We start from the raw sequence: 26627 nt of genomic DNA, 5'->3' as shown, positions 1-26627 counted from the left end.
TGCCTAAGGTCACACAGCAGGTAAGTGGTAGACTGGGGTTTAGAACCCAGATCCTCTGGCTCCCAGGCCCATTCTCATTCCACTAGGCCACACTGCTTTCCAGCATTAACTCTTCGAACATGTCAAAATCAAACAATTTTCAATATTAACATTAAAATATGTAAATAAAGCCATACAGGGTGGGGCAGTTCTAGGTACCTCAGTGCTCCAGGCAAATGCTCCCTGTTGAAAAAATTGCCACAACCTTTCCAACATTTTAAAGGTTAGAGCCCACACTTGGCTCCCTCACTGTGGGATTGGAGGGGGAAGAAGGGCCATTTTTTGCCCACCCTTTGACCTTGGTTTTTCTGGTTTACCCCTTAAATATATACACTTTTCCTTCCCTTGAATCATTCGTTCAATCGTATTTATTGAGCGCTTACTGTGTGCAGAGCACTGATGAAGTTAGCATTGAAGCCCCATCATTTAGTTGGGCTTTTTTGTGATAGCTGGGGCTTACATTGTTTCCTTATTTCCCTTGCCCAATATTTACCAGCTGTTACTGGGAAGGGATATTCTGGGTTAGGACTAGAGTGGAAAAAGAACGTGCCATGACATTTCCACACTACAAAAGATAACCCTATGACAGAGATAAACACTGTTTCCATGGGCTTTTTACGTTGGAAGCGAATGATTTGGGGTAGAGGGTGGAGTCGATTAGGTTAATCTAGGGTTTCCCTGGAGCGTAGGGCTTATGTTCGAGAGTACAGCCGTTTCATTGGCTAGTATCCAAATGCGATGGTAAACAATTATGAATCCATTTATTCTGGGCCTCCCCCTCCAGCCCCATTTGCAAGATATTTGATCTGATTGTAGTGGTGTTTATTCTGCCATAGGACATATTTTTCCTTGATTAAAAGATTTGAGCCTTTGACATGTTTGACTTCTACTTGCGGTTCATTTGTCGATGATTTATTTTTTCTTTTTCCTCTCCTTCAGTCAGCAACATGCCCCATTTGCCGTTATGTGCTTGCTCTTCAATCCTCTGGAGGAGCTGCCGCTGCTGCTACTTCCTTCACAGCTAATGATGAGGCTCCAGGTTCGGCATCCAGCACCGTGGCCCCCAGCGACAGGTCCCGCACATCCAGGGACCCCGGCGCCACGGCCTCCGGAGCCACGGACCCCGGCGCGATGGCCCCCGGTACCACGGCCTCCGGCGCCACAGCCTCTGGTGCTACTGGCTCTGAGGCTCCGGGCTCCAAGGCTACAGGAAATCAGTAAAATGAGAGCAACATATAGAATTAAAGCATTAAGGTCTGTTTAGGTTAAATATAGTTCATTAGCATATATAACAAATAGGTTACTTATAAGGCATTATATTGTTTTAGAGAGTATTGAGCTTTCTGAACTCTAGTTAGATTAAGATAAGTCCGTTTTGTAAACTGCGAGTTAGAAGCTGTACCGGATTTCTTCAATAGAATATCCTGCCATGAACAAGCTTAATAGTTAAATTATAAGTATGATAATCTAATCTTAGGAGTTTTTGCTATTAAAGTTAGGCTTAGAAACAGTATTGTGTAATTTAAAGCAACAGTATTGTTAAACAAGATAGTGCCACTAAAAGTGATTTAAGTAATCTTGCATATTTGCATTAAATCTGAAGGTTTCTGTGACCACGGGAGTAGTTAAAAAGTTGTTTTCTTTAGAAATAAAATAATTAAAATGTCTTGTGGTGGTTTATTTTTTAATCATTCTTTTCTTTCTAATACATCAAAGCCTTGATATGTTAACAACAATGTAGTTTTCTGGGAATGTTTCTACTCTGTGTCTCACTTTCGGATGAATCAATAAGTGGTCAAATAAACACTGCTACAATCAAATCAAATAAGTTGCAAATAGGGCTGGAGGGGGAGGCCCAGAACAAATGTATTATTGTGTGCAGAGCACTGTATTGTTTGGGAGAGTACAATACAACAGAGTTGGTAGAATTGATCTCCGCCCACAAGGAGCTTATGATTAAGAGGGGGAGATAAGCATTAAAATCAATCACAGATGGGGAAATTAGTATTAGGATATGTACATAAGTGCTGTGGGTGTGGGATGAATATCAAAGTGCTTAAAGAGGTGCTCAAGTGGTTGATGTTTGAAATGTGCCAAATGCCTCTAATATATACATATTTCCATGAAAGTTATTTGGCTTGTAAGATTTTTGGAATACTCGCTGAAAAATAGTATTCTCAAACTAGCATCCAAAGCTTGCCTAACTAGAAAAATCCAGAAAATACAAAATTTGTTACAGTTGGTCTTTGGCACAGACATGCAATGAAATAACCAGTTCAGTGAAGTGATTGATGTACCTTAATTATTCTAGCTCAGGATAAGGTGAATAAAACTCATGGTACAATTAGTGTGCTTAATTGTGCTTGATTCATTGACACAGTTTAGATGAATTGGTTAGTTGGTTGTGTCTTTTCCAAAGCCTTCAAATGGCCAGTTTGACTCAAGATATTGTGTCTGTTCCTTTGAATTGAGGAAAAAGCTTAAAAGGCTATTTTACATATCACATGATACCCTTTGAAAAATCCCAAAAAATTATGCATGTAAAATAAATTATTATTTACACTGTTTGCTGCTCTCCCACCCTCCCACCTCTCCCCATTTCAATCAATCGAAGGAATTTATTGAGCGCTTACTTGAGCATTGTACTGAGCAGTTGGGAGAGTATGATACAATCAAATTAGGAGACAGTCCCGGCCCTCAAGGATTTGACAGCCTAATGGGAGAGATGGACATTAAAATAAATTACAGGTAAAGGAAGCAACTGAGTACCAGGATCTGTACATTAGCATTGCGGGACTGGGTAGGTACCTAAGTGCTTTGGGGTTAAGGACCCCTTCTAGACTGTGAGCCCGTTGTTGGGTAGGGATCATCTCTGTATGTTATCGATCTGTACTTCCCAAGTGCTTAGTACAGTGCTCTGAACCAAACACACCGTAAGTGCTCAGTAAATACGATTGAATGAATGACTGAATGGTGCATGGGAGAGTCAGAAGGGGTGGGAATATGAGATCTTAGTCCGGGAAGGTTTCCTGAAGCCCATATGTGGCTCACAGCTTTAATCTCCATTTTACAGATGAGAAAACTGAGGCACAGAGTCATGTGACTTGCCCAAATTCACACAGTAGGTAAGTGGCGGGGCCAGGATTAGAACCCAGTTGCTCTCCCAGGGCTGTGCCACGCTGCTTCTCAAGTTGCAAATTAAGATCCAAAAAGTGAAGTGCAAAATAAATTCATTCTTCTCGCATTGAAGATATGCCCATCTTAACACTACTACTTTGGGGGGACATGTTAGCAGAAGTGATGACATCAGCTAAACAGATTCTGTATGGTCAGTTGTAATTGGGTAATGAAAAGTAAGGAGGACCAAGGAATTGACATGTGCACAATGTGGCCGGGATTGTGGGTTTGGCATTTGCGTATTCAGTCACACACACACAATCATAGGTGAATTTCCTCGTGAGTGATGTGTACTATATAAAAAGTAATGTAAACTTTAGGTAACTCAAAAGTTCTTTTCGGCACACTGTGCCTTTTGCATATACTACAGTCAGGCAGAGTATATATTGAATACCATAATACTTGAACCATCATTTCAGAATTAAAAAAATTAATGCATGTGTGTAATATGGCTGTGAGTGAAACTCTAACCAATTCATGACCTTTTCTATGCATAAATTTTCAGCTTTAATATTGTATTAATATACCACAACGTGATCACAATTTGTCTATTCCCGTTTTGTCTTCACAAATTGTGAAGTATTAGTAGTAAAAGTAGTAGTTGTACATATACATAGTTGCAAAAATACTATGAATGGGCATATGACTGTCATAATACTTCATGTAATACTTACATAATTATTTATGCCCATTCATAGTATTTTTGCAACTATGTATATGTACAACTTCTACTTCTACGACTACTACTAATCTGTCCATATCATTTTATCACTGTGAAGGGTGTGTAGGGGTCAGATCAGTTGAAAATGTATTCTCAAATGTACTTTGTGAAAATGAATGTGCTGACTTCCTCCTATAATTTCCTCCTTTTAAGCATCTTTACTCAATCTGCGAAACATTACATAGCTTAGCGATAATAGAGCCTAGGTTTCCTTCTCATAAAAGCAGCTGTTCCATAAAAAAAAGGCCTTTCCTTTCTGCAAGATTTAGGGAAGCAGCATGGCCCAGTGGAAAGAGCACAGGCCTGGGAGTCAGAGGTTCTAATCATGGCTTGGCCACTTACCTACTGCCTAACCCTGGGAAAGTCACAACTTTTCTGTGCCTCAGTTCCCTCATCTGCAAAATGGTGATCCATTACCTGTGCTTCCTCCTACTTAAATGGTGAGCCACATATGGAACCTGATTATCTTGTATCTATCCCAGCACTTAGTACAGTGTTTGACACATAGTAACTGCTTAACAAATACCACAATTATTGTTATTATCATTATCACCAAACTAGGAAAAAAATGCTATGCCCCCTATAATCATCATTCCCCGATCCCCCATTTCTGTATTCATTCCCTGTGCCTAGTACAGCGCTCTTCGCACATTACGTACTTAAGAAATGGCATTATTTCTACTTCATTTCTTAATAATATTTACTAAGCACTTACAGTGGGTAGAGCACTGTATGCTGGGAGAAAATACACAGGCTAATTAAATACAGTCCCTGTCCCTCACAGGGCTCACATTCATTCACTTGCCTGACCAATAATGGACATTGACTTTTTCTTTCCTTAAAATTTACATTGTAAAAAATTGCTGAAATCTAGAGGTCTGTGTATTTCCTTTGGGGAGTATTAATTCCTTTTTCACCTTTTATGTCTCTAAAATGATACATTTGATAGAACTGTTCCTTGGATCTTAATAATAATAATGATAATTGTGATATTTCTTAAGTGCTTACTATGTACCAAGCCCTGTACTAAACACTGAGTAGATACAAGATAATGAGATTGGACATAGACCCTGTCCACATGAGGATCACAGTTTAAGTAGGCAGGAGAACAAGTACTGAATCCTATTATACAGATGAGGAAACTAAGGCACAGAGCAGATGAGTGACTTGCCCAAGGTCACCAGCAGGCAAATGGCAGGGACAGGATTAGAACCCAGGTCCTCCAACTCCCAGGCCCATGTTCTTTTCACGAGATTCCAAATGGAAACAAAATTTTTCAGGGGAACTGACTAGGCTAATGAAGTCTTCAGTTCTTATTATTTGTATCATTTTATGATTTCTACTTCAGTGTCTAAATTAGGAGTAATAAGAAAAGTTTCTCAGTGGACATTTACAATGCTCAATTCATGTATTTATACCATCACTGCTTTTTCTTGTGAACATTAGAGGAATCGATGTTCAAAGATTTCAGAGAAATCAATATAGCCATAATCAAAGTTGGCATCGATGCAACCACATCTCTGAATCAACAAACTCCGACTGGAGTCCTGTAAGCCTCAAAAATATAGTCTAGATGCCTATTAACCTTGATTCAAAGAGAAAGTTCAGGGGTTGTCCATGAGACAGCCTAGTCTAGTGGAAAGAACACAGACCTGGGAATCAGGAGATTTGGGTTCTACTCCTGACTCCACCACCTGCCTGTTGTGTGAACTTCGACAAGTCACTTAATTTCTCTGTGGCTCAGTTTCCTCTCATCTGTAAAGGGAGAAAAGATACCTGTTCTCCTCATTAGAGCCATGTGGGACAAGGACTGCATCCAATCTGTTTATCCTGTACCTAGCCCAGTGCTGACTACAGTGCTTGGCACATAGTAAGTGCTCAGTAAGTTTAATAAATATTATTATTATTATTAGGACCGTGGAGAGAGGAGTCTCTGCTGCTGCAGGGGAGTCCTAGAATTCTCCCTCCCTTCTTCTTGTCTTCCTTCCCATCCTAAACTTTTCCTAGAACAGTCCTCAGCAGTAGTGCTCAACAATTGCCACTGATTGAATCACACTCCTGGAGAGCCTTACAAAACTTGTAGGAAATAGGTTTTTCCATAAGACTCAATGGAACTTCCCACACAGCACCATTCCCTAGATGGGGAAATCACCCATCAACCTGTGACCACTCCACCTAGCAACATGACTGGATTAGAATGAGCGCTGACATCATCCCTCTGTGTTTCACTATACTGTTATTAAGGAGCACGTTAGGATTTTGCTCTCTCTGCTTCTTCATAATTGTAAAGACCAAAGCATGGGAGCAGGACACAGTCATGAAGGCTGAGAAACATCACTGTTAATGTAAGTTCATTCTCTAGACTGTAAGCTCATTGTGGGCAGGGAATGTGTCTGTTTATTGTTATATTGTATCATCATCATCATCATCATCATCAATCGTATTTATTGAGCACTTACTGTGTGCAGAGCACTGTACTAAGCGCTTGGGAAGTACAAGTTGGCAACATATAGAGACAGTCCCTACCCAACAGTGGGCTCACAGTCTAAAACCTACAACCTACAACGTAGGTGCCACATCAGGCAGAAACTCCTCACCCTCGGCTTCAAGGCTGTCCATCCCCTCGCCCCCTCCTACCTCACTCCCTTCTCTCCTTCTCCAGCCCAGCCCACACCCTCCGCTCCTCTGCCGCTAATCTCCTCACTGTGCCTCGTTCTCACCTGTCCCGCCGTCGACCCGGGGCCCACATCATCCCCCTGGCCTGGAATGCCCTCCCTCCCAACATCCGCCAAGCTAGTTCTCTTCCTCCCTTCAAGGCCCTACTGAGAGCTCACCTCCTCCAGGAGGCCTTCCCAGACTGAGCTCCCTCCTTCCTCTCCCCCTCGTCCCCCCTCCATGCCCCCCATCTTACCTCCTTCCCGTCCACACAGCACCTGTATATATGTATATATGTTTGTACATATTTATTACTCTATTTATTTTACTTGTACATATCTATTCTATTTATTTTATTTTGTTAATATGTTTGGTTTTGTTTTCTGTCTCCCCCTTCTAGACTGTGAGCCCACTGTTGGGTAGGAACTGTCTCTACATGTTGACAACTTGTAGTTCCCAAGTGCTTAGTACAGTGCTCTGTACACAGTAAGCGCTCAATAAATATGATTGATTGATTGATTGATTAGCATTCAATAAATACAACTGATGACGATGCTTGGGAGAGCACAATATAATAGAGTTGATAGACACAATCCCTATTCCTTTTCTCCAGCCATATTTGTCATTTTTGTTGCTCTTCTTTGGGGACTCTGGTGATTTTTTCTTCCCACCTTCCCCCTGTGGACCAATCCAATCTCAGCGCTCTCACTATGCTGTCATGCTACTGAGCTTTTGAGACTAGAGTTACCAAGACCTCAGCGTAGCCATGAAGCTCATACAGCTGTGTTCTGACCGCTTTGGAGGTACTCTTGGAAGGCTTTTGTTTGAACTCGGGGAAGATCTCACCAGGACTTTTAGACCTTGGACCTTGTCTCAGAATATCGGTCGGATATTCTCCCCCTCTAGACTGCAAGCTCGTTGAGGGCGGGGAATGTGTCTATTATATTGTTCTGTTGTACTCTCCCAAGCACTTAGTACAGTGTTCTGCACACAATAAGCGCTCAATAAATACGATTGATTGATTAAATCACTTTATCCAACAGTTGATAACTCTCAGTCATGGAGTGCCTTCCTACACTCAGAAATCCCAGTTCTTACAGAGAAACAGCATGGCCTAGTGGATAGAGCACAGCCTTGGGAGTCAGAAGGACCTGGGTTCTAATCCCAGTTCTCCACTTGTCTTCTGGGTGACCTTGGACAAGTCACTTACTTCTCTGTGCTTCAGTTCCCTCATCTATAAAATGGGGATTAAGACTGTGAAGCCCTATTTGGGACAGGATTTAGAACAGTGCCTGACACATAGAAAACGCTTAACAAATACCACAGTTATTATTATTATTATTATGGAAAAGCTGTATTTATTTACCTTAAGGTTTCTTTGCTTTAAATTCCAACGGGATTCAAGTTGATGGATTTGATTCAAGTGTGGAGGGTGGGCATCAGCAAGTTACTTTGGTTTTGGCCAGAAAACACTTCCTCCTAGAATACCTCCGTTGATTCCTAAGGAGAGGGATTAGTAGTCACTTGACATCTTAGGGAAAAATAGTTTCTGGGGAACAAAACAGTGAGGGAGGCTGGCATTTGGATAGGAGGAAATTGATTCATTCTACTCTCCTAATCCAAATGCTGACAATGGGTGGCAATCACTAGCAGTCTCGCATGTTGGGCCTTGCTTCTCTATACAGCCTGGTAGTTTGCCCTTACTCCCCCACCCTCAACCCTGTTCTAAAGTGACTTCCTCTAGGAAAAGAGGATTTGCCTTCATTTTCCACTCTCTTTCAAGCCTTGACTGCCGAGTGCTAAATAGTGGTGATTGTGATGTAAAAACCTGGCTGTGGGGAACTGGATGTAGACCAACCCATTTCATAAAGAAATTTGCTTCCCTAGTCAAAAAAGGACAGATATATCCAGCCGGAATAAGCATCAAATATCTCAATCTCACTCGATGAATATGACTGATCGATCAATCCCACAACTGCTAAAGCTCTGAAGAATTCTTAGAGCAAATGCTTTTCCCCCACATTATTTCATCTCTAAAAGTCAAATTTCCCCAAGGAACAAGTGTGTCACATAGAACCACTTGATTTTCATTTTGTCCCTGAAGGAGTATCATTTCAACTGAACCACCAGCCATTTAAACTATACCATGCTGCCCTTTTTGCCATTTGATCTTTCTCTATTACCACTAGATGTACGGAAGCTGTAAGTGTGAAAATGTTATAAATGCTCCCACTTCTATTCTGCCATTCGCCGCTCGACCAGATCATCTTGGTGTCCCAACAAACAGCTCCCGTGGGCTGGGTTGTTTGTGCAGTGGCCTATCAAGAATGGGCACCTTAATGCAGACTGATGAGATAGCGATGAACACCTGAAATACACCAGTACTAAAGTGCTCCTTTAATGTTGAGAAAATGGTTATCCAAGGCAAAAAGATGTGAGGTGAATTGGGACATGTTGGCTGAGCATCTTTCCCTGTGTCAGCGGAAACAACGATATTTGTGAACTATGAAGGAAGTTTTAAAGATGCCACTGCCTCAAATTCCCCCACATCAACTGGCCTACTATATGAAGGGCTTAGTTCATGCCTGAGGGGGATGGATGGACAACCAATACAAGGAAGTGGCCAACAGGATGAGAAAAAAAAAGCATAATGTCAGAGCAAAGCAACATTAACCAAGTTCCTTGTGGGCAGGGATTCTGTCTACCAACTGTTCTATGGTGCTTTCCCAAGTGCACCATATAGTAAGTGCTCAATAAATACCATGGATAGATGGATTGACTGAGTTGTGGCATAGACCCAGAACAATCTGTCTGAGGAAAGGATTCCTGGTCATGCGCCAACATTTCTTGTCCCAGATGTAAGTATGGCTTGCAGCAGCATAATGTCACTGAATCCCCCCCTCTGAACTGTAAGCTCACTGTGGGCAGGGAATACGTCTACCAAGTTTGTTATAGTGTACTCTCCCAAGTAATTAGTACAATGCTCTGCACACAGTAAGCACTCAATAAATACCAGATTGATTGAATCCTCCAGATAGAAAGCCCTTCAAGAGACTTCGCCTATAGCCAGCTGAATAGACAAAATCATGCAGTCCAGATGGTTGTCAGATATATTTTTCTTAAAGACTCCCATCTCCCTGAGAGTCAAAAAGTTCTTTTTGCCCACCTGAAATGTCTCTGACTTTGACCCCACTTTTCTCTTTTGGTCCTCGGTGGACAAGGAGAGCAGAACTGGTTAGCATCCTTCTCACGAAAAGTCTTTCATATTCTTGAAGTCCTTTAGGTCAGCTGAAAGGTCTTTGGTTCTAATCCTGGCTCCGCTACTTGTCTGCTGTGTGACCTTGGGCAAAGTCACTTCACTTCTCTGGGCCACAGTTACCTCATCTCTAAAATGGGGATTGAGACTGTGAGCTCCATGTGGGACAGGGACTGTTTCCAACCTGATTTGCTTGTATCCACCCCAGTGCTTAATACAGTGCCTGGTACACAGTAAGCATTTAACAAATGCCACAATTATTATTATCCTCTAGCCTTATTCTCTCTGGGCTCTCTAGACACACCAGTTCCTTCAGCATCTCCTCATAAATCGTATTTTCCATCACTTCCAAGTCTAGGCAATTGCCAGTGGCTTCTAAGTGTTTATTCTTCCTTCTTTTCTGAAAATAATCTTGGTGGGACAGGATCCCCACAGGAATGGGGAACAGGGTGGGAAGGACAGTGCAGATTGTTACCTCTGCAATAAAACTATGGTCCCCTGGGGGAAAGAAAAAAAAAAAACAGACTCCACATGTTTAACAGCCTTAGTGGAATTTGCCTCAGCCATCTTGTAGGCTGAGTTGGTACAGACAAATCTTTCATTCATTCAGTCATACTTATTGAGCACTTACCGTGTACAGAGCACTGTACCAAACTCTTGGGAGAGTACAATATAACAATAAACAGACACATTACCTGTCCACAATGAGCTTACAGTCTACAGTCTAGAGCTCTTCTCTGCACATCATTCAACAGCACCTGACCTCCATTTCCTCATCTGCCAAATGAGGCTAAGATACTTGCTCTCCTTACCTCGAAAGTTTAAGTCCTGTGTTGGGTAGGGACTGATTCCGACCATTTTGTTCTTTTTGCCAGTGCTTGGAACCTCTTGAACAATACGATAATTAGTTCATCATCAACACAGTCTAGAGTGTAAGCTCCTTGTGGGTAGGTAGCATGTCTACCAACTCAATTTGTACTGTACAAGAGTACAAACACTTAGTTCAGTGCCCTCCACCCAGTAAGTGCTCAATAAATACCACTGACCGACTAAGATTACATTCTCATCAGTGGCTTCTGGTCGCCCCGGCAGTTCAGCCAACTGATATCTGCTATTTGGGGTTGCTGCTGTTTGCTTGTCTTCTATTCTGGCAACAGAAGAGAGGGGACCCAGAGGTAGAGACTGATCGAGAAAAATTTTCCATTAGAACATTTTTCAAAAGCTTGCACATAGTAAGCGCTTAATAAATGCCATTATCATTATTATTATTATGCAAAAAAGGCCATTGTAAGAAAATAGGATGGAAGAGCAATGAGACAGCATTGCCTTCTCTCAAACTTAGTCTCCCAAGCTCACCTCAGCCAGGCCCAGACTTCCTAGGAAATAACCTGAAATGTGTAAGACCCTTCTAGCAGCTGAGTTCAGGCAGTGAGGAGGAAGATAACTCTCTAAAAGTCAAGTGTTTTCACATTTCTGAATGGGGAAGAAACTTAGCAATGTGCTCTACTGCTTGACCCTGTGTCCAATTCACTAAAAGAATTTTCCTCTTCATTATGCTTCCCTACATTCCCAATGCTACCGTCCCTGACCAATGAATAGGCTTAGATGCACTATCTACATGGCCAGATGCTGATGTCAACAGTACCATTATAACCTTGTGTTCAAGACATTTGCAGGAACTACATACTGCTTTGTATACAGGAAGGGAGCCTAGACATTGCCTCCCTTCATCTTTGGTCATCATTCTCCTACTGCTTTTTCAGTTTCTGTTCACTTTTTTTTAAGGTATTTGTTAAGTGTTTACTACGTGCCAGGTACTGTACTAAGTCCTGAGGTGGATACAAGATAACCAGGTTGGACACAGTCCCTCCCGTCCCACATGGGGCTCAAAAATCTTAATCCTCATTTTATAGATGAGGGAACCGAGGCAGAGAAAAGTTAAGAGACTTGCCCAAGGTCACAGGACAGGTGGCAGAGCTGGGATTAGAACCCAGGTCCTTCTGACTCCCAGGCCATGCTCGCTCCACTAGGCCACACTGCTTCTATTCTCAGGAAGGATTCAGTGGGCAGAAACAGCAGTAGCAAGACCATCGGCATCTGATGCTAACTGTTAAGCTCCCTAATGCTGGGGAACAGAGAGAAGCAGCATGTCCTAGTGGAAAGAGCACAGGCCTGGGAGTCAGAGGGACATGGGTTCTAATCCCAGCTCTGCTACTTGCCTGCTGTGTGAATTTAGGCAAGTCACTTCACTTCTCTGTGCCTCAATTCTCTCATCTGTAAAATGAGGATTAAGACTGTGAGCCCCATGTGGGACAGGGATTGTGTCCAACCCGATTATATCTATCACAGAGCTAAGAACAGTGTCTGGCACACAGTAAGGGCTTAACAAATACCACAATCATCAACATCAGGGCAGACCTTGGTAGGACAGCATGTACTTAGACCGTGAACCCCATGTGGGACAGGGACTGTGTCCAACGATTAATTTGTATCTACCCCTGTGCTTAGAACAGTGTTTGACACATAGTAAGTACTTAATATAACAATAATAATAATAATACTTCTCTGGGCACTGATCCTGAAGCCTGGTTCAGTACTGCTATGTACTCAACTGTGGCTTGCCCAGGCAAAGGGGAGATTGTGGAAACCTTAAGGGGACAATATTCATCTTGGATTAGTTTAGAGAGAGAAGGGTGGAGGAAGGGGAAAAAATGAGGAGGAAAGGTATAGGGGAGAGGCAGACAATGAGGGAGCCACAGGCTGTGTTTACCAGGAACCCACTTCCAACTCATCCCATGAACCCTATATTGGGAGCCTTTGCAACCTCTCACTGTAAAACTGGTGGTGGTGAGGGGGGCTGATAGAAGTTGCAGAGTTCAGCCACATTGGCAGCAGAATGAGAGGAGCAGCACAGAGACCTCCCCACACACACACCTCTTTGGGCAGCAGCCGTCAATTAGATTGGTTCCCCAGCCAAACGGGAGGTGTGAACGAGAATGTCATCTTACAGGAAAAAAAATCCCTTTTGAAACAATCTCAACCTCATCCCATCCCTGTGAAGCTAGAATAATAACTCCCCCTTTCAGTAACTAGCTAATGAGGCTCTACTGCTAAGCTGCATGATAGGTGGAATGTGGGTGCTTCAAAGTGAGAACAATAGAAAATTATCCAGGTCATTTACAAAATCACCAGCTAGACTAGACAATGAAAAACATCATCTCTTCCTCACTTAGATCAATCAATCAGTGGCATTTATTGAGCATCTAAGTGATAAGCGCTATGCACTATTGAGAGTTCAGCAATAGCAGACAATTCCTCCTCCTGAATTTACAATCTAAGGAGGGAGACAGACAAAAGTATTTAAAGATAGTGAAAGTCAGAGGAAGAACTAATATCAACACACAGCAGTAAAAACCAAACAAGATGAAAGAGCTGTAAAGATAACTGAATGAAGAGATTAAATGAATCTACAGATGTACATGAGGGCTGAAGATAGGATTACAGTACTTACGTGCTAAGGGTGAGTGTTGGTCTGACATACCTGGGATGTTGTGAGTTAACCAGGGAAGGGGTTCCTGGGGATTAAAATGAAATTTAATTACATTTAATTTAATCTGGCAGATTTGGCAGTTGGGGGAGAAATTGTGGGGAGGAGTTCCAGCCAGAGAAAACAGTACAGTCTAGGTGGGAAAGTAGAGCACAAGTTAGAAGGTGAGCTTGGGAGAAGCAAAGAGTGCAACAGAGGTAGTAGTAGGCAAAGAGAGCTGATATGCAACATGGAGAAAGCTAATGAAGAACCTTGAAGCCTTTGATAAGGTGTCGCTCCTTGAAGCAGGAGTTGGGTAACCACTGGAGGGTTTTGAGTAATGGAGAGATGTGAGCTGAGAAGCACTGCAAGAAGATGGTTTCTGTAACATCATGGAGTAGCCACCAAATCTGGAAGCTCCTTGTGGGCACAGAACCGACTCCACTGCCCTGTGCTCTCCCAAGTGCCTAATACAGTGCTCTGCACACAGTAAGTGCTCAATAAATACTACTGATTGATTGACTGAAGTGGGGAGAGATGGGAGGTAGCAAACAGGCTAGTGCAATAATTTAACCACGAGAGTACCAGAGCTGTGATCAGGTTGGCAGCTGTATGAGCAGAGAGAAAGGGGAGGATTCTGGAAGTGTTGTGGAGGAAGACCCAACATAATTTGGTGACTGACTGAAAAGGGGTTAAAAGAGAAGGAGTAGTCAAGGAAAATTCCAAGATTACGGACTTAAAAAATGGGGAGGACGGTGGTGTTGTCAATTGCAATGGAAAAGTTGGGTGGAGGAGAATATTTGGGAGGGCAAAAGAGGAGTTCAATTTGGGACATGTTGGGTTGGAGGTGCTGGTAGGAGACCCAGGTACAGTGGAAGCAGCATGACTGAATGAAAAGAGCACAGAACTGGGAGTCAGAGGCCCTGGGTTCTAATCCCATCTCCACCACTTGCCTGCTGTGTGACTTTGAGCAAATCACTAATCTCGGTGTCAGTTCCCTCATCTGCAAAATGGGAATCCAGACCTGTTCTCCCTCTACTTAGACTGTCAACCCCATGTGGGACAGCGACTCTGTCCCATCTGAATAACCTGTATCTACCCAGTGCTTAGAGCAGTCCTCAACACATAGTAAGTACTTAACAAATACCATTATCATTCTCATTGCTATTAGATGTTGTGAAGGCAGGAGTAAATCAGAATTGCTGAGGTAGATACAAGGTAATCAGGCTGGACACAGTTGCTGTCCCATATAGGGCTCTCAATTTGAATCCCTATTATACAAATGAGGTAACTGAGGCCCAGAGAAGTTAAGTGACTTGCCCAAGGTCACGCACAGACCAATGGAATATGTCAGTATGTTGTTATATTGCACCCTCCCAAGCACTTAGTACAGTGTCCTGTACAGAGTGGGGGCTCAATAAATACGATTGATTGAATGAAAGTGGCAGAGCCGGAATTTGAACCCAGGTCCTGAACAATGGCTCTCGTCCTTCTTTCACAAAATCTCACTCCCTTCTCTCACAACATAACTTCCACTTTTCATTGTTCTAAAGTTCATCTACTCAGTGTCTCATTCTCTCCTTTTCCACCAACTATTTCTTTCTCCTGCCCTCTCCCAACAGACCACAGTTCTCCTCATCTTCAACGCTCTTCTGAAATCACATCTCCTCTAGTAGGCCTTCCCCTAGTAATCTCCCCACTTTGTTTTCCCCCATCTACTGCTTCAGTCCTTCGGGCGCCACCAAAGCCCTCAGTACTCATAGCCCCCATAGCGCATCTGTACATATCTTATGTGCTCTATTACTTCCTCCTATCTGTAATTTCAGTGTCTGTCCCGCTAGATTGCAGGCACCTTGAGGATAGCACACAATCCCTGCTTTCACTATAATACTAATCTCTCATGGTTAGATGCTCTAACCTGGGAGTTAAGTACCTGGGTTCTCATCCTGGCTCTGCCAATTGTTTGCTGTGTGACCAGAGGCAAGTCACTTCACTTCTCTGTGCCTCAGTTACCTCATCTGTAAAATGGAGATTGAGACTGTGAACCCCAGGTGGGAAAGGGATTCTGTCCCACCGATTAGCTTGTATCCACCACAGCGCTTAACAGATAGCACAGTTATTATTATTGTACTCTCCCAAGCACTTAGTATAATGCTCCACCCACTAGAGGCAATCAATAAACACACTTGATTGATTTATTGATTGTGCCGGGGAGGTGGGAATGGTCCATGGTATAAAAGGCAGTAGAGAAATCGAGGTTTAGGATGGAATAGAATTCGTTGGATTTGATTAGGAGATCATCGGTGCTGATCTTTGAGTGGGGGTTAAAGTGAAGTGAGGGGGTTGAAAACCAGATTGGAATGAGTTAAGAGAATTGGAGCACAGGAATTGAAGGCAGCAGGTGAATACAGTCCATTCTGGGATTTTGGACAGAAATGGGACCAGAGAGATAGGGAGCTAGCTGGAGGGGGCAGTGGGATTCAGAGAAAGTTTTTTTGGTTTAAGGAAGACTCACTGTTTAGAAACCCCAAATCCCCCACACTGACAAGTGACTAATCATAATCAATCAATCAATCGTATTTATTGAGTGCTTACTGTATGCAGAGCACTGTACTAAGCGCTTGGGAAGCACAAGTTGGCAACACATAAAGACGGTCCCTACCCAACAGTGGGCTCACAGTCTAGAAGGGGGAGACAGAGAACAAAACAAAACATATTAACAAAATAAAATAACTAGAATAGATATGTACAAGTAAAATAGAGTAATAAATATGTACAAACATATATACATATATACAGGTGCTGTGGGGAAGGGAAGGAGGTAAGGCAGGGGGGATGGAGGGGGGGAGGGGGAGAGGAAGGACGGAGCTCAGTCTGGGAAGGCCTCCTGGAGGAGGTGAGCTCTCAGTAGGGCCTTGAAGGGAGGAAGAGAGCTAGCTTGGCGAAACTAATGGCTATGCTGAGGACCAACAGAAATAAAACCTTTGTAAACAAAAGTTTTCCAATTTATTTTCATAAAAAGGTTGCTTTTTAACAGTTTCTACTTAGCACAGATTTATCCTTCATATTCCTATAAAGCTGCTTTCTTCTATATCAATAAAAACTAACAGACCTTCCTCCTAGAAGGTTAAACTTCGAGCTTCTGTTTGAAACCCTAGAGTGCCTTTTCTCATAAGAAATGCTACATATACGTGCCACAAGCAATGAAAAAGAATACACTATTGCTCCGACCCTTCATTAGTCAGAGAATCTTGGCAACAGTAATGCTACTTGTATATGGTCTCTGCATGATAAAATACCCCAGTCGGCATTGTCTAGCCTGTGATCTAATTCTGTCCAAGAGGTAATCCCTCCAGTTAGCTCATAAATAAGCCTACTCACCTTGATGTCGTCTACCTTGGATTTTTTTATGGCATTTGTTAAGTGATTACAAGTGCCAGGCACTGTAGAGGTAGATATGAGATGATCACATTGGACACAGTCCATGTCCCATATGGGACTCACTGTTTTATGAGATGATCAGGTTGGACACAGTCCATGTCCCATATGGGACTCACTGTTTTAGTCCCCATTTTACAGATGAGGTAACTAAGGCACAGAGAAGTGCAGTAACTTGCCTAAGGTCACAAAGCAGACAAGTGGCAGAGCCAGGATTAGAACCCAGGTCCTCTTGACTCTGATTTTTCCCCTAATATCTCCAATACCCCAGCTGTTTTCTATACCAGGAGTCAGAATTCTGCCAGGGTTCCTGTCCACCCTCTGGGCAACCCATAGCAGAAACCAGCTATGGACTAGCCCTCTCCCCCTAATTCCAGCACAGTTTCTCCAAACAATTATAACATCTTTGCAAACAAGGCTGAATCATTTGGGGCTGTATACAAAGGTTTCTACTAGGTGATCAAGAGAGTGGATGGGTGCAGAGCATGCTGTATTTCAGCAGAACAGTTATTTTGCTACTGCCAAGATGAATAGGTAGGGTTTATACGGTTTCACTTAATCAATAATCCAATTAATCAAAAGAGCAGACTAACCTTTTAGAAGATAAAAAGTACACCAATAAGGGATTTGCTTCTTTTAACTGGGAACACAGTTAACTATGGTAGACTTGAGATTTGCCACCCCCTGTAATCTGGGGGACTGAGTTCTCGAATGTCTTGACACAATTTGAAGTTAATTTGAAATTCATATATTTCCTAGGATCTAGGCGATACATACAGCTTCTCCAGAGATGTGATTATCCCATCACAAATAGGTTTTAGCCTTGTAGATGGAGAGAATTCCTGAACCACAGAATTAGATATTCTTTCTACAAAGGATCATTCAACAGTGAGAAAATGAAGCAGGAACTCCATGTTGAAGGGGAAATTAAAAATAGCTACTTTCTTTGCTCCTAAATGGAATTCAAAGTCACCTGTTAGGATTAGGCTTGATTTACATTTGGTGTTAAATTCATTTCAGAGAGACACCTCCCAAGAAACACTCCCATTCAGCTCCAGCTATTATGTCTTTATCTTCTCAGTCAAAATCTCCAGGCCTCAACAATCTCCTCTCTTCTGCTAAATTCTCCATTTTCCCTTGAGGATCTCCCCCCTTCAGTTCTTACTCCTTACCTTGCTTCTCTCCACTCAATGCCTGATTTGTGCTCCTTCACCACCGTATATTCCAGCCTTCATGCTCACTAGATGCTGTTAGTCTCACCCCACAGCTTTTTGGCCTGAGAGGGTAGCGGTAGCTAGCCTCTTCAACCCCTTGAAGCTTGGAAGGGGTTGGTCAGAAGCTAAATCCCTTATTTGTGGGGGCTGGAATAGGGATTTATTGCTGTGACAGCAAAGCAAAGCAAAAAGGCCAGGTCTCCTCTGTCCCCTGGCCCAAGGAAGAATCCCCGCTGTTGCCTAGGTGAGCCAAGGATGGCTCCAGGACTGTAGCAGGTCCCAGGCTCCCCATACCACTATCACAGCAAGAGAAGGTGCCCTTTCACTTCACCGGGGCATGAGGATTTAGCTTGGCATCATCTCGAGTAAAGGATTCCAAGTGACTCAGCAGGTCTCCCATAGTATACGGCCCTTATCCCCAGCTCCAGTGCAGATCTGCTAGAAAGGTTTGTGGAAAAGCTGAGGGCTAAAAAAATAAATCAAGCATGTACCTAAGGCCACGATGATCTTCTGGGACATCACTTGGCTAAAGAGCTATTTTGTCCATTCCAGGGTCCGTTTGCACTGTCTTCTGGGATCTTCCCTGAGGCACAGGTGTCTCTTTATTCACCTATCCCAGGATCCTGACAGAATGGGAGGATCTCCATTCCTACAACCAGAGGGGTTGAATCTTTAGCATTTTGGAGCACTCTTCCTATGGAATCACTTTGAGGGTGGGGTAGGGTAGCCGTTCTATTCAGGCAAAGACTCCATGTCATAAATAAAAGTCCAAGTCTAAAAAAAAAAGATCTGTCCTTGTCTGCCTCAGCTGTTGGAGGTTGAAAAAAAATATTTCTGCAACAACTTTCAACAACTAACCCTTGACTCTCTATTAACTTGTAATTGACTCTTCTGGCAGCCCAGGCTATTAGGGCTATTATTGTTGTGCAGTTTCTAGGTTGACAAGGGTGTTCTGGGCTCAAACTTTCCTTCCCTGGGCACTAGCTTGAGTTGCCCTTTGACAGGTTCTTCATTGAAATAAAAGAGTGGATGAATTTTATTTTTTTTTTTGCTTTTTAATGATGACAGCACTGATAAACGATCGCTAGGAGCCAGTGATTGACAGCCTAGAAACGTGAAACACACTGTGTAAAAAAAAACAACTCTACAATGAAGGGAGTGTTTTGTCTTCTAAATTGAGGAACAGCATTCTCTAGTGACCTGTTAATGTGGGAAATGATCTCTATGAAAGTGAAGATAAGCTTCGCTGCATATGAGAATAATTTTTTTTCCGCTAATCAAAATTGGAATTCATTGTGAACTATTGCTGCACTGCTGTGTTCCGGAAGCCTATAGTATTTATACACAGGAAATTATGAAGGGATAGGCTTATACGATGAATGTTACCTGGGTCTGTCAAGTTTGTTCATCTGCAAGAGTGTCATTGTCATGCATCTGAAATACACCCATTTATATGAGGAAAAATGATTTGAGGCTCTTCGTAGCTCAGCTAGGGAATAGGGGTAACAGCCCTAGGCATTGTACCTTCTCCCCCAGCCCCAGGGCAGAAAATAATAATAATAATAATGGTATTTATTAAGCGCTTACTATGCCGCAGGCACTGTACTAAGCACTAGGGTGGGTACAAGCAAATTGGGTTGGACACAGTCCCTGTCCCATGTGGGGCTCACAGTCTCAATCCCTATTTTGCAGATGAGGGAACTGAGGCACAGAGAAGTGAAGTGACTTACCCAAGGTCACACAGCAGTCAAGTGGTGGAGTTGGAATTAGAACCCATGACCTTCTGACTCCCAGGCCCGGGCTCTATCCACTAAGCCATGCTACTTCTGACTTGCTGTTTGTAGAACAGCAAGGGGAGATGCTGATGTGCAATGAAGAAATCCTTAAAATTGCTAAGATCCATCTTCTCCATATATCTGAATGTTAGTACTTACCACATTTTAATTTCATGCTCTGGAGCCAGAGAAAACTGGGAAAATGTTACATGCTCATGATTTTGTCTGCTAATATATTTGTGTCACCTCTCTAGGGATTAGATAAACATGTTTTGGACAACTGACCAATTTTCAGTTAATAACCTGATAGCAGCAAAACTAAGGCATCACTACAGTCCCCTCTGGACTGGAAGCTGCTCGGAGGGTAGGGATCTTGTCTACCAATTATATTGACTTGAACTCACCCAAGCACTTAGTACAGTGTTTTGCACAGTAAGCATTCCATAAATACCATTGATTGATTTAATATCTTCAACAAAGGCAAAGTTAAATGCGCTCTGCTTTTTCACTGGGCCAGTAAATTCCAATACATATCCCTGTCCACCACTCTTTTCTTCCACATCTAAGGAAGGTCTTTCCTCTGGGATCTAAAACAGAAGACACTTTTTAATGGTAACATTTCTGTTTCAATTCGGCTATGAGCATAGTCCAAAGATGATTCAGAATTGGGAATAACTAAGGAGCAAAAGCTTTGCAAACTAAATCCCAGTAATTCCCCAAACCATGCATTACCTTCCTCTCATCCTGCCCCAAAAGGGGCTTTGTAGCTATTTAAAGCAGCCCCAAAGGAAGGTAGTGATTTTTTTAAGGTATTTATAAAGTGCTTACTATCTGCCAGGCACTGTATTAAGCCCTGAGGTAGATACAAACTAATTAGGTTGGACGCAGTCCCTGTCCCACATGAGGCTCAGTCTGAATCCCCATTTTACAGATGAGGTAACTGAGGCCCAGAGATGTGAAGTGACTTGCCTAAGGTCACAACGCAGACAAGTGGCAGAGCCAGGATTAGAACTCAGGTCCTTCTGGCTCCCAGGCCCGTGCTCTATCCAGTAGGCCACGCTGCTTCTCTGGTAAATGTCCACATTTGAAGACCATCATCCAACACCACCTGAAGAGAAGAAGGTCTCCTCTTTGACCCACCCCTCCTGTATCAACCATGCCTTCCCCCATCCTTGGCCTTCCTGGTCTTTTAGCAGCTTCTAGGTTAGGGGCAGGTGGGGTCCTAAGGGGCTCTGAGAATCATCACTTATTCCTCAAAATAGGTCAAGCAGCTTGGGAGAGAGCAGAGGAGTCTGTGAAAATAATTGCCCCTGCTGCTCCACCTAGGATCTTGGAGTTCAATTTAGGGGCCTTCTCCTTGGGGCTGAGAGCTGATGTTCGAGCCTCCAATTGAACTATGCCCGAGCTTAGATTTTAGCTGATCTGGGGCCTCAATTTTAATCTAGAATACGAGTGGGTGGTTTTATGTTCTATTTCCTATTTCATTCGAACACATATTAAAAATATCACAATATTAAGCAACAGAACTTCACTTCCCTCTAAGGTGGGCCTGAATTTTACGGAAATGGGGGCAGTGACTGAGAGACTTCAAGCCCCACCTTTCCACATTTTCCACTCCCTTCTGCATGTCCCTGACCTGCTCCCTTTGCTCTTCTCCCCTCCCAGCCTCACACCACATACATACATATCTGTAATTTATTTATTTGTACTGATGTCTGTCTCCTGGCCTCTAGACTGCAAACTCGTTGTGGGCCAGGAATATATCTGTTTATCATTGTATTGTACTCTCCCAAGCACTTAGTATGGTGTTCTGCACACAGTAACTGCTCAATAAATAAGATCAAATGAATGAATCAGAATCTATTCTTTGAGGGGAGAGTGCTCATTAACATGGTGCTAGGAGCTTAATGCTACTTCCCTGTCCCCTATGCCCAATTAAACTTTCCTCCTCCAGTGTGGCTTTAAAAGGGATGCTATTCCATTTAGTTTGGTCTTTGTGGAAGCCTAGCCCTGAATTCCCTTACCCTGGACACATTATAACCAGAGAGGTAGGTGGGAGTGTTTGAGAGGATGCAGGTGGCCTGAGGGGAATAATAATAATAATTGTGGTATGTGTTAAGTGCTTACTATGTGCCAGGCACTATACTAAGTACTGGGGTGGAAACTAGCTAATCAGGTTGGACACAGTCCTGGTCCCACATGGAGCTCACAGTCTCAGTCCCCATTTTACGGATGAGGAAACTGAGACACAGAGAAGTGAAGTGACTTGCCCACGGCCACACAGCAGACTAGTGGCAGAGCTGGGATTAGAACCCATGACGTTCTGACTCACAGGCCCATTATCTATCCACTTCACCATGCCAGTGCAAAGTTTGAAGTCTGGATCTTTCCATAGGCCTCAGTCTTTCCCACATCTATCTTCCAGACCATTCAACAGTGAGGTTTTGAGGTAAATGTTCCCAAAACATTGATTCTCATTTAACATTCAGTGGAAAACTCTCCCGACTCAGCACTCTAGCACTTCTGTACATATTGACTTACATACCCTATTACTTCAGCACTCACTCATCTACATTTCCACTTTTCCTTCTTCCTCCAATCTATAAATTATTTTTCTGTCAACCCTACTAGAATGTAAGCTTCTTGAGGACAGGTATCACCATTAACTCTATTATACTCTCTCAAGTACTTAATACAGTGCTCTGCACTCAGAGGACACTCTATAAATACTACCGATTGATTAATTAAACCATCCTAAGTATGCCTCTCATAACTTAGATGCTTTGAGATTGTTTTGACTGCCCAATTGAAGGCAGCAGTATCTTTTCAGGTGTCTCACTGAGTGGGCAGAATAAGCTCATTGTGGGCAGCGATTGTGTCTATTGTTACATTGACGGCTCCCAAGCTCTTAGCACAGTGGTCTGCACAAAGTAACCACTCAATAAACATGATTGAAACAGAAGCTGTTTCTAGCTTATACAACTTTCATATTTGTAATTAATCTACTATATCCATAAATTATTTATTTATATTAACTTCTGTCTCCTCCTCTAGACTGCAAGCTCACTGTGGGCAGGGAATGTGTCTACCAACACTGTTATACTGTACTCTCTCACGCTTAGTACAGTGCTCTGCACACAGTAACTCTCAGTAAATACCATTGATTGCCTGATTTTGCAAAATGCTATGTGCAGGTTCTTTTAAAGTCTAAATTTAACAATCAGAATCTAATAAATTTATAGCCATGAGAACATTGAGATTTTGGACTAGCTGGATCAGATGGCCAAATTGGAACTATTTTAAGAAATCCTTCTTGGTTTGCATTAATCTGAGAGTACATGGCACTTTCTATTTTTGAAGCTCCACTCTTTGCAATGATTTTACAGTCATAATTAATCAAGGAGATGGGACAGGAGTTACTGAGTGATGTTTCAAACTCTTCAAAATAGATTCAGTCTACTTCCCAGTATTTCCCTAATGATCTACAATTGAATATGCATTAAGAAAATCTTTTTTATTGGGTTCTCTCCCTGAGACCTCTGCCTGGGGGAGTAAAACAAGCACCTGAATCTTGAAATGGACTCTTATCTGGATGGACAGGGTATCCACTGGGCTTCGCATAGCAATCTGCTGAAATGGCTCCTGGGCAACTGAAGAAGGAGACTCTGGCTAAAGGAAGGTAATCTCTTTTTTCTGGAAGTTGTTAGGAACAGAAAATGGTCATTAAGGGATGATGCCAGTCCTCTGAGCCTAGGCAATACCCAGCAGGTATAGTTGTGCCACTCCAGGAGGCTGCGAGCATGCAGAAGGCCGACTTACTCCCCATTCTATAAAGCCATAGGGCATATTTCCTGCTTCCACCCCAAGCCTGCCCCTGCGGGCTGTCTTCTGGAAACGTTTCCATGAAAGGACAGTCCCTAATTTCCCTTGCTAATACTTTTCATTGTCTTGCTTGGTACATGGTCTTCAAGTGACTCTAACCAAACCACCGGAAGGGTAACCCAGGCAATTGTCTAACGAAGAAAAGTGCAATGAAATTACAGGCCCCTCATGAAAACAATTCCTCTAAATCACTGATTATTGATTGAGTTTTTGGAGAGGGAAAATAATGGGTACCACTAACCCACAACAAAATGCAAATGCTTCTTAAAAAGCCTGTGGCTTGTGGCAATTTCACTGTAGCCTGCAGGGTAATAGGTGTCAAAAGCTCTTTAAATAATTCCATCTGTCAGATTGGGTGCAGGATGGCAAGGGGAAGTGTCCCCCTTCCCTGCACACAGTAAGTGCTCAATAAATACGTTTGAATGAATGAAGTGGTTGGCAAAGAAGCGGTTCTATTCCTGGCTCTGGCACATGTCTGCCAGAGCAAATCAACTAGCTTCTCTGTGCCACACTTACCTCATTTGTAAAATGGGGATTAAGACCATGAGCCTCATGTGGGACAGGGACTATGTCCAACCCAATTATCTTGTATCTACCCCAGTACTTAGTACAGTGCTTGGCATATAGTGAGTGCTCAACAAATACCATAATTATTGATGATGATGATGATGATGATGATGATTAAGTGAAAGGTCTTCTCTTCGTAGGTTGTTGTTTCAGTGTCAATGCCAGGAAGTTGGATCCAAGGTTCTGTGGTGAGTTACAGCTTGGGCAGCCTGTCAAATCCATTCATTGGTTTGGGTGGGAGGAAGGGGCTGTCTGGGAATGACAGCTTCCCCTTTGCACAGCCTCAATTGGACTGAATCGGGTGATTAGTTTTCTATGAGCATGCAGCCCAAGTGGCTTCAGGAGGCCATTAACACTGTAACTTTTCATGCTTAGATAATTCTGATTGCTTCTCTAATCTATCACCAAGAAGGCAGAGAGTGATCTGTCAAAGACATACATACGTTCAAGTGCTAATGTTCAGTGAATGTAATTTTCTGTGTGAGAAAGCAGCACCAAATTGCTCATTTACACAGAGAGTTATTTATGTTCATGGCATGGCATAAACAATAATGGCAAAGAGGAGGAGGAAGATCATCTTAATAAAGATCAACTGGGTGAAACAGAGTCCCCCCTCACTTGGTGCATTATATCCCAAGCTAGATGATGAGCTATGGCTTAAAATACAAATGGCCACAGCTAAACGCTACCTGAAAAGCCCCCATCCCACACCAGCCCTTCTATATAATCAATGGCATTTACTGAGCGCTTACTATGAGCAGAGTACAGTATAACAGAGTTGGTAGACACATTCCCTGTCCAGCTTGCTATCTCTGGGAAAAGGATAAAGTCAAGTTCAGTCCAGAAGACCCAAGTGATTTGGGCTATGCCCAGTCCCTTCATCCCTAGCCAAGACTGTTGCCAAAGCTCAAAGCTAATGCTCCAGTTTACGTATTAGAAATGATGGGTAGAGAGCTAGTTGTGGGTGAGGGAGAAGAGAGATGAAATAAATGAGGCCATGAGGGCCATTTATGGTAGGGACTGGGGATAAAACTGATCTAGGAGAACTGTAAAATGGGCATGTTAGATTCTCTACTCCTGTAGAAGGAGCCAAATGACTAATGGTGAAGGCTAATTAATGTTAGTCTCCCCCTCTAGACTGGAAGCTTGTTATGGGCAGAGAATGTGCCTGCTAATTCTGTTGTGTTGTGCTCTCCCAAGCTCTTAGTACAGTGCTCTGCACATAGTGCTCAATAAATATGATTGCTTGATTACTGGAGTCTTCTGTTAAAGTTCTCATCATTTCACAGGAAGAAGACTCACCGGAGTTAAGGAGAATATGTTTTAATGGGGAAGAACTGGGAGTTTCTCTCCTAAAACAGATATTCAAGTTCCTAAAATGAATTAAGAAGCAGCGTGGCTCTGTGGAAAAGAGCACGGGCTTTGGAGTCAGAGGTCATGGGTTCAAATCCCAGCTCCGTCACTTGTCAGCTATGTGACTATGGGCAAGTCACTTAACTTCTCTGTGCCTCAGTTCCCTCATCTGTAAAATGGGGATGAAGACTGTGAGCCCCACATGGGACAACCTCACGACTTTGTATCCCCCCAGCACTTAGAACAGTGCTTTGCACATAGTAAGTGCTTAATAAATGCCATCATTATTATTATTATTATTAATTAAACCTGAGACTGACAAAGATGGTCCACTTGGCAGACTCTTAACATCCCCAAGCCAATAGTATAGCTACTCACTCTTCTAATATAAGCCAACCCAGCAGGGATAGTAAAGGTACAATGTCATAGCCCAAAGTTTGCTGGGCATAAACATATGGTCTGGGCCATGTAATTATAATTATGGCTGCCACATGGAGAGGAGAGAGAGCTGGGGCTGAAGAGAGCTGGAGATATTTCCTGGCTGCCTTTTAAAAAAATTTATAGCATTTGTTAAGTGCTTACTATGTGCCAGGCACTGTATTAAACACTGCAATAGATACAAGCTAATAAGGTTGGATTCAGTCCCTATCCTTCATAAGGCTCGCAGACTTAATCCCCATTTTACAGATTGAGGTAACTGAGGCCCAGAGAAGTTAAGTGACTTACCCAAGGTCACACTGCAGACAAGTGTGAGAGCAGGACTAGAACCCAGATCCTCTGACTCCCAGGCCCACGCTCTTTCCACTAAGGTCTTGTTGCTCCTCACAAAATTCTAACTTGGAATTCTAAACCCTGACTGTATCCCAGAGTTTCTATTGGCCAGAACCAAGTTTCTTCCAGAAGGTCCTACACCCTGAAAGGATCCCGAGAGTTAATAATAATTACGGTACTTGTTAAGCACAGCCATAGAATTTTCTTGGGAAAAATAAAGAAGTGGTTTACCATTGCCTTCCTCCATGCAGTC

General features: G+C 42.8%; 1 protein-coding gene across 2 annotated transcripts in view; it reads left to right on the top strand.

Annotated features, from left to right (window-relative positions):
* The window catches only part of PJA2 (praja ring finger ubiquitin ligase 2), a 51460-nt gene extending 49805 nt beyond the window's left edge, over positions 1–1655 (top strand). For both annotated transcript variants that reach the window (XM_038770439.1, XM_038770440.1), the window contains exon 10: positions 979–1655. In XM_038770439.1, the coding sequence (XP_038626367.1) occupies positions 979–1260 (282 nt within the window). In that variant the 3' untranslated portion in view covers positions 1261–1655. The remainder of the gene's footprint in view (positions 1–978) is intronic.
* The last annotated feature ends 24972 nt before the right edge of the window (positions 1656–26627 follow it).

The sequence above is a fragment of the Tachyglossus aculeatus genome, chromosome X3 (genome assembly GCF_015852505.1).
Source record: "Tachyglossus aculeatus isolate mTacAcu1 chromosome X3, mTacAcu1.pri, whole genome shotgun sequence".
Classification (NCBI taxonomy): Eukaryota; Metazoa; Chordata; class Mammalia; order Monotremata; family Tachyglossidae; genus Tachyglossus; species Tachyglossus aculeatus.
The sequence above is the reverse complement of the archived record's forward strand: the minus strand, read 5'-3'. Positions and strand labels throughout refer to the sequence as shown.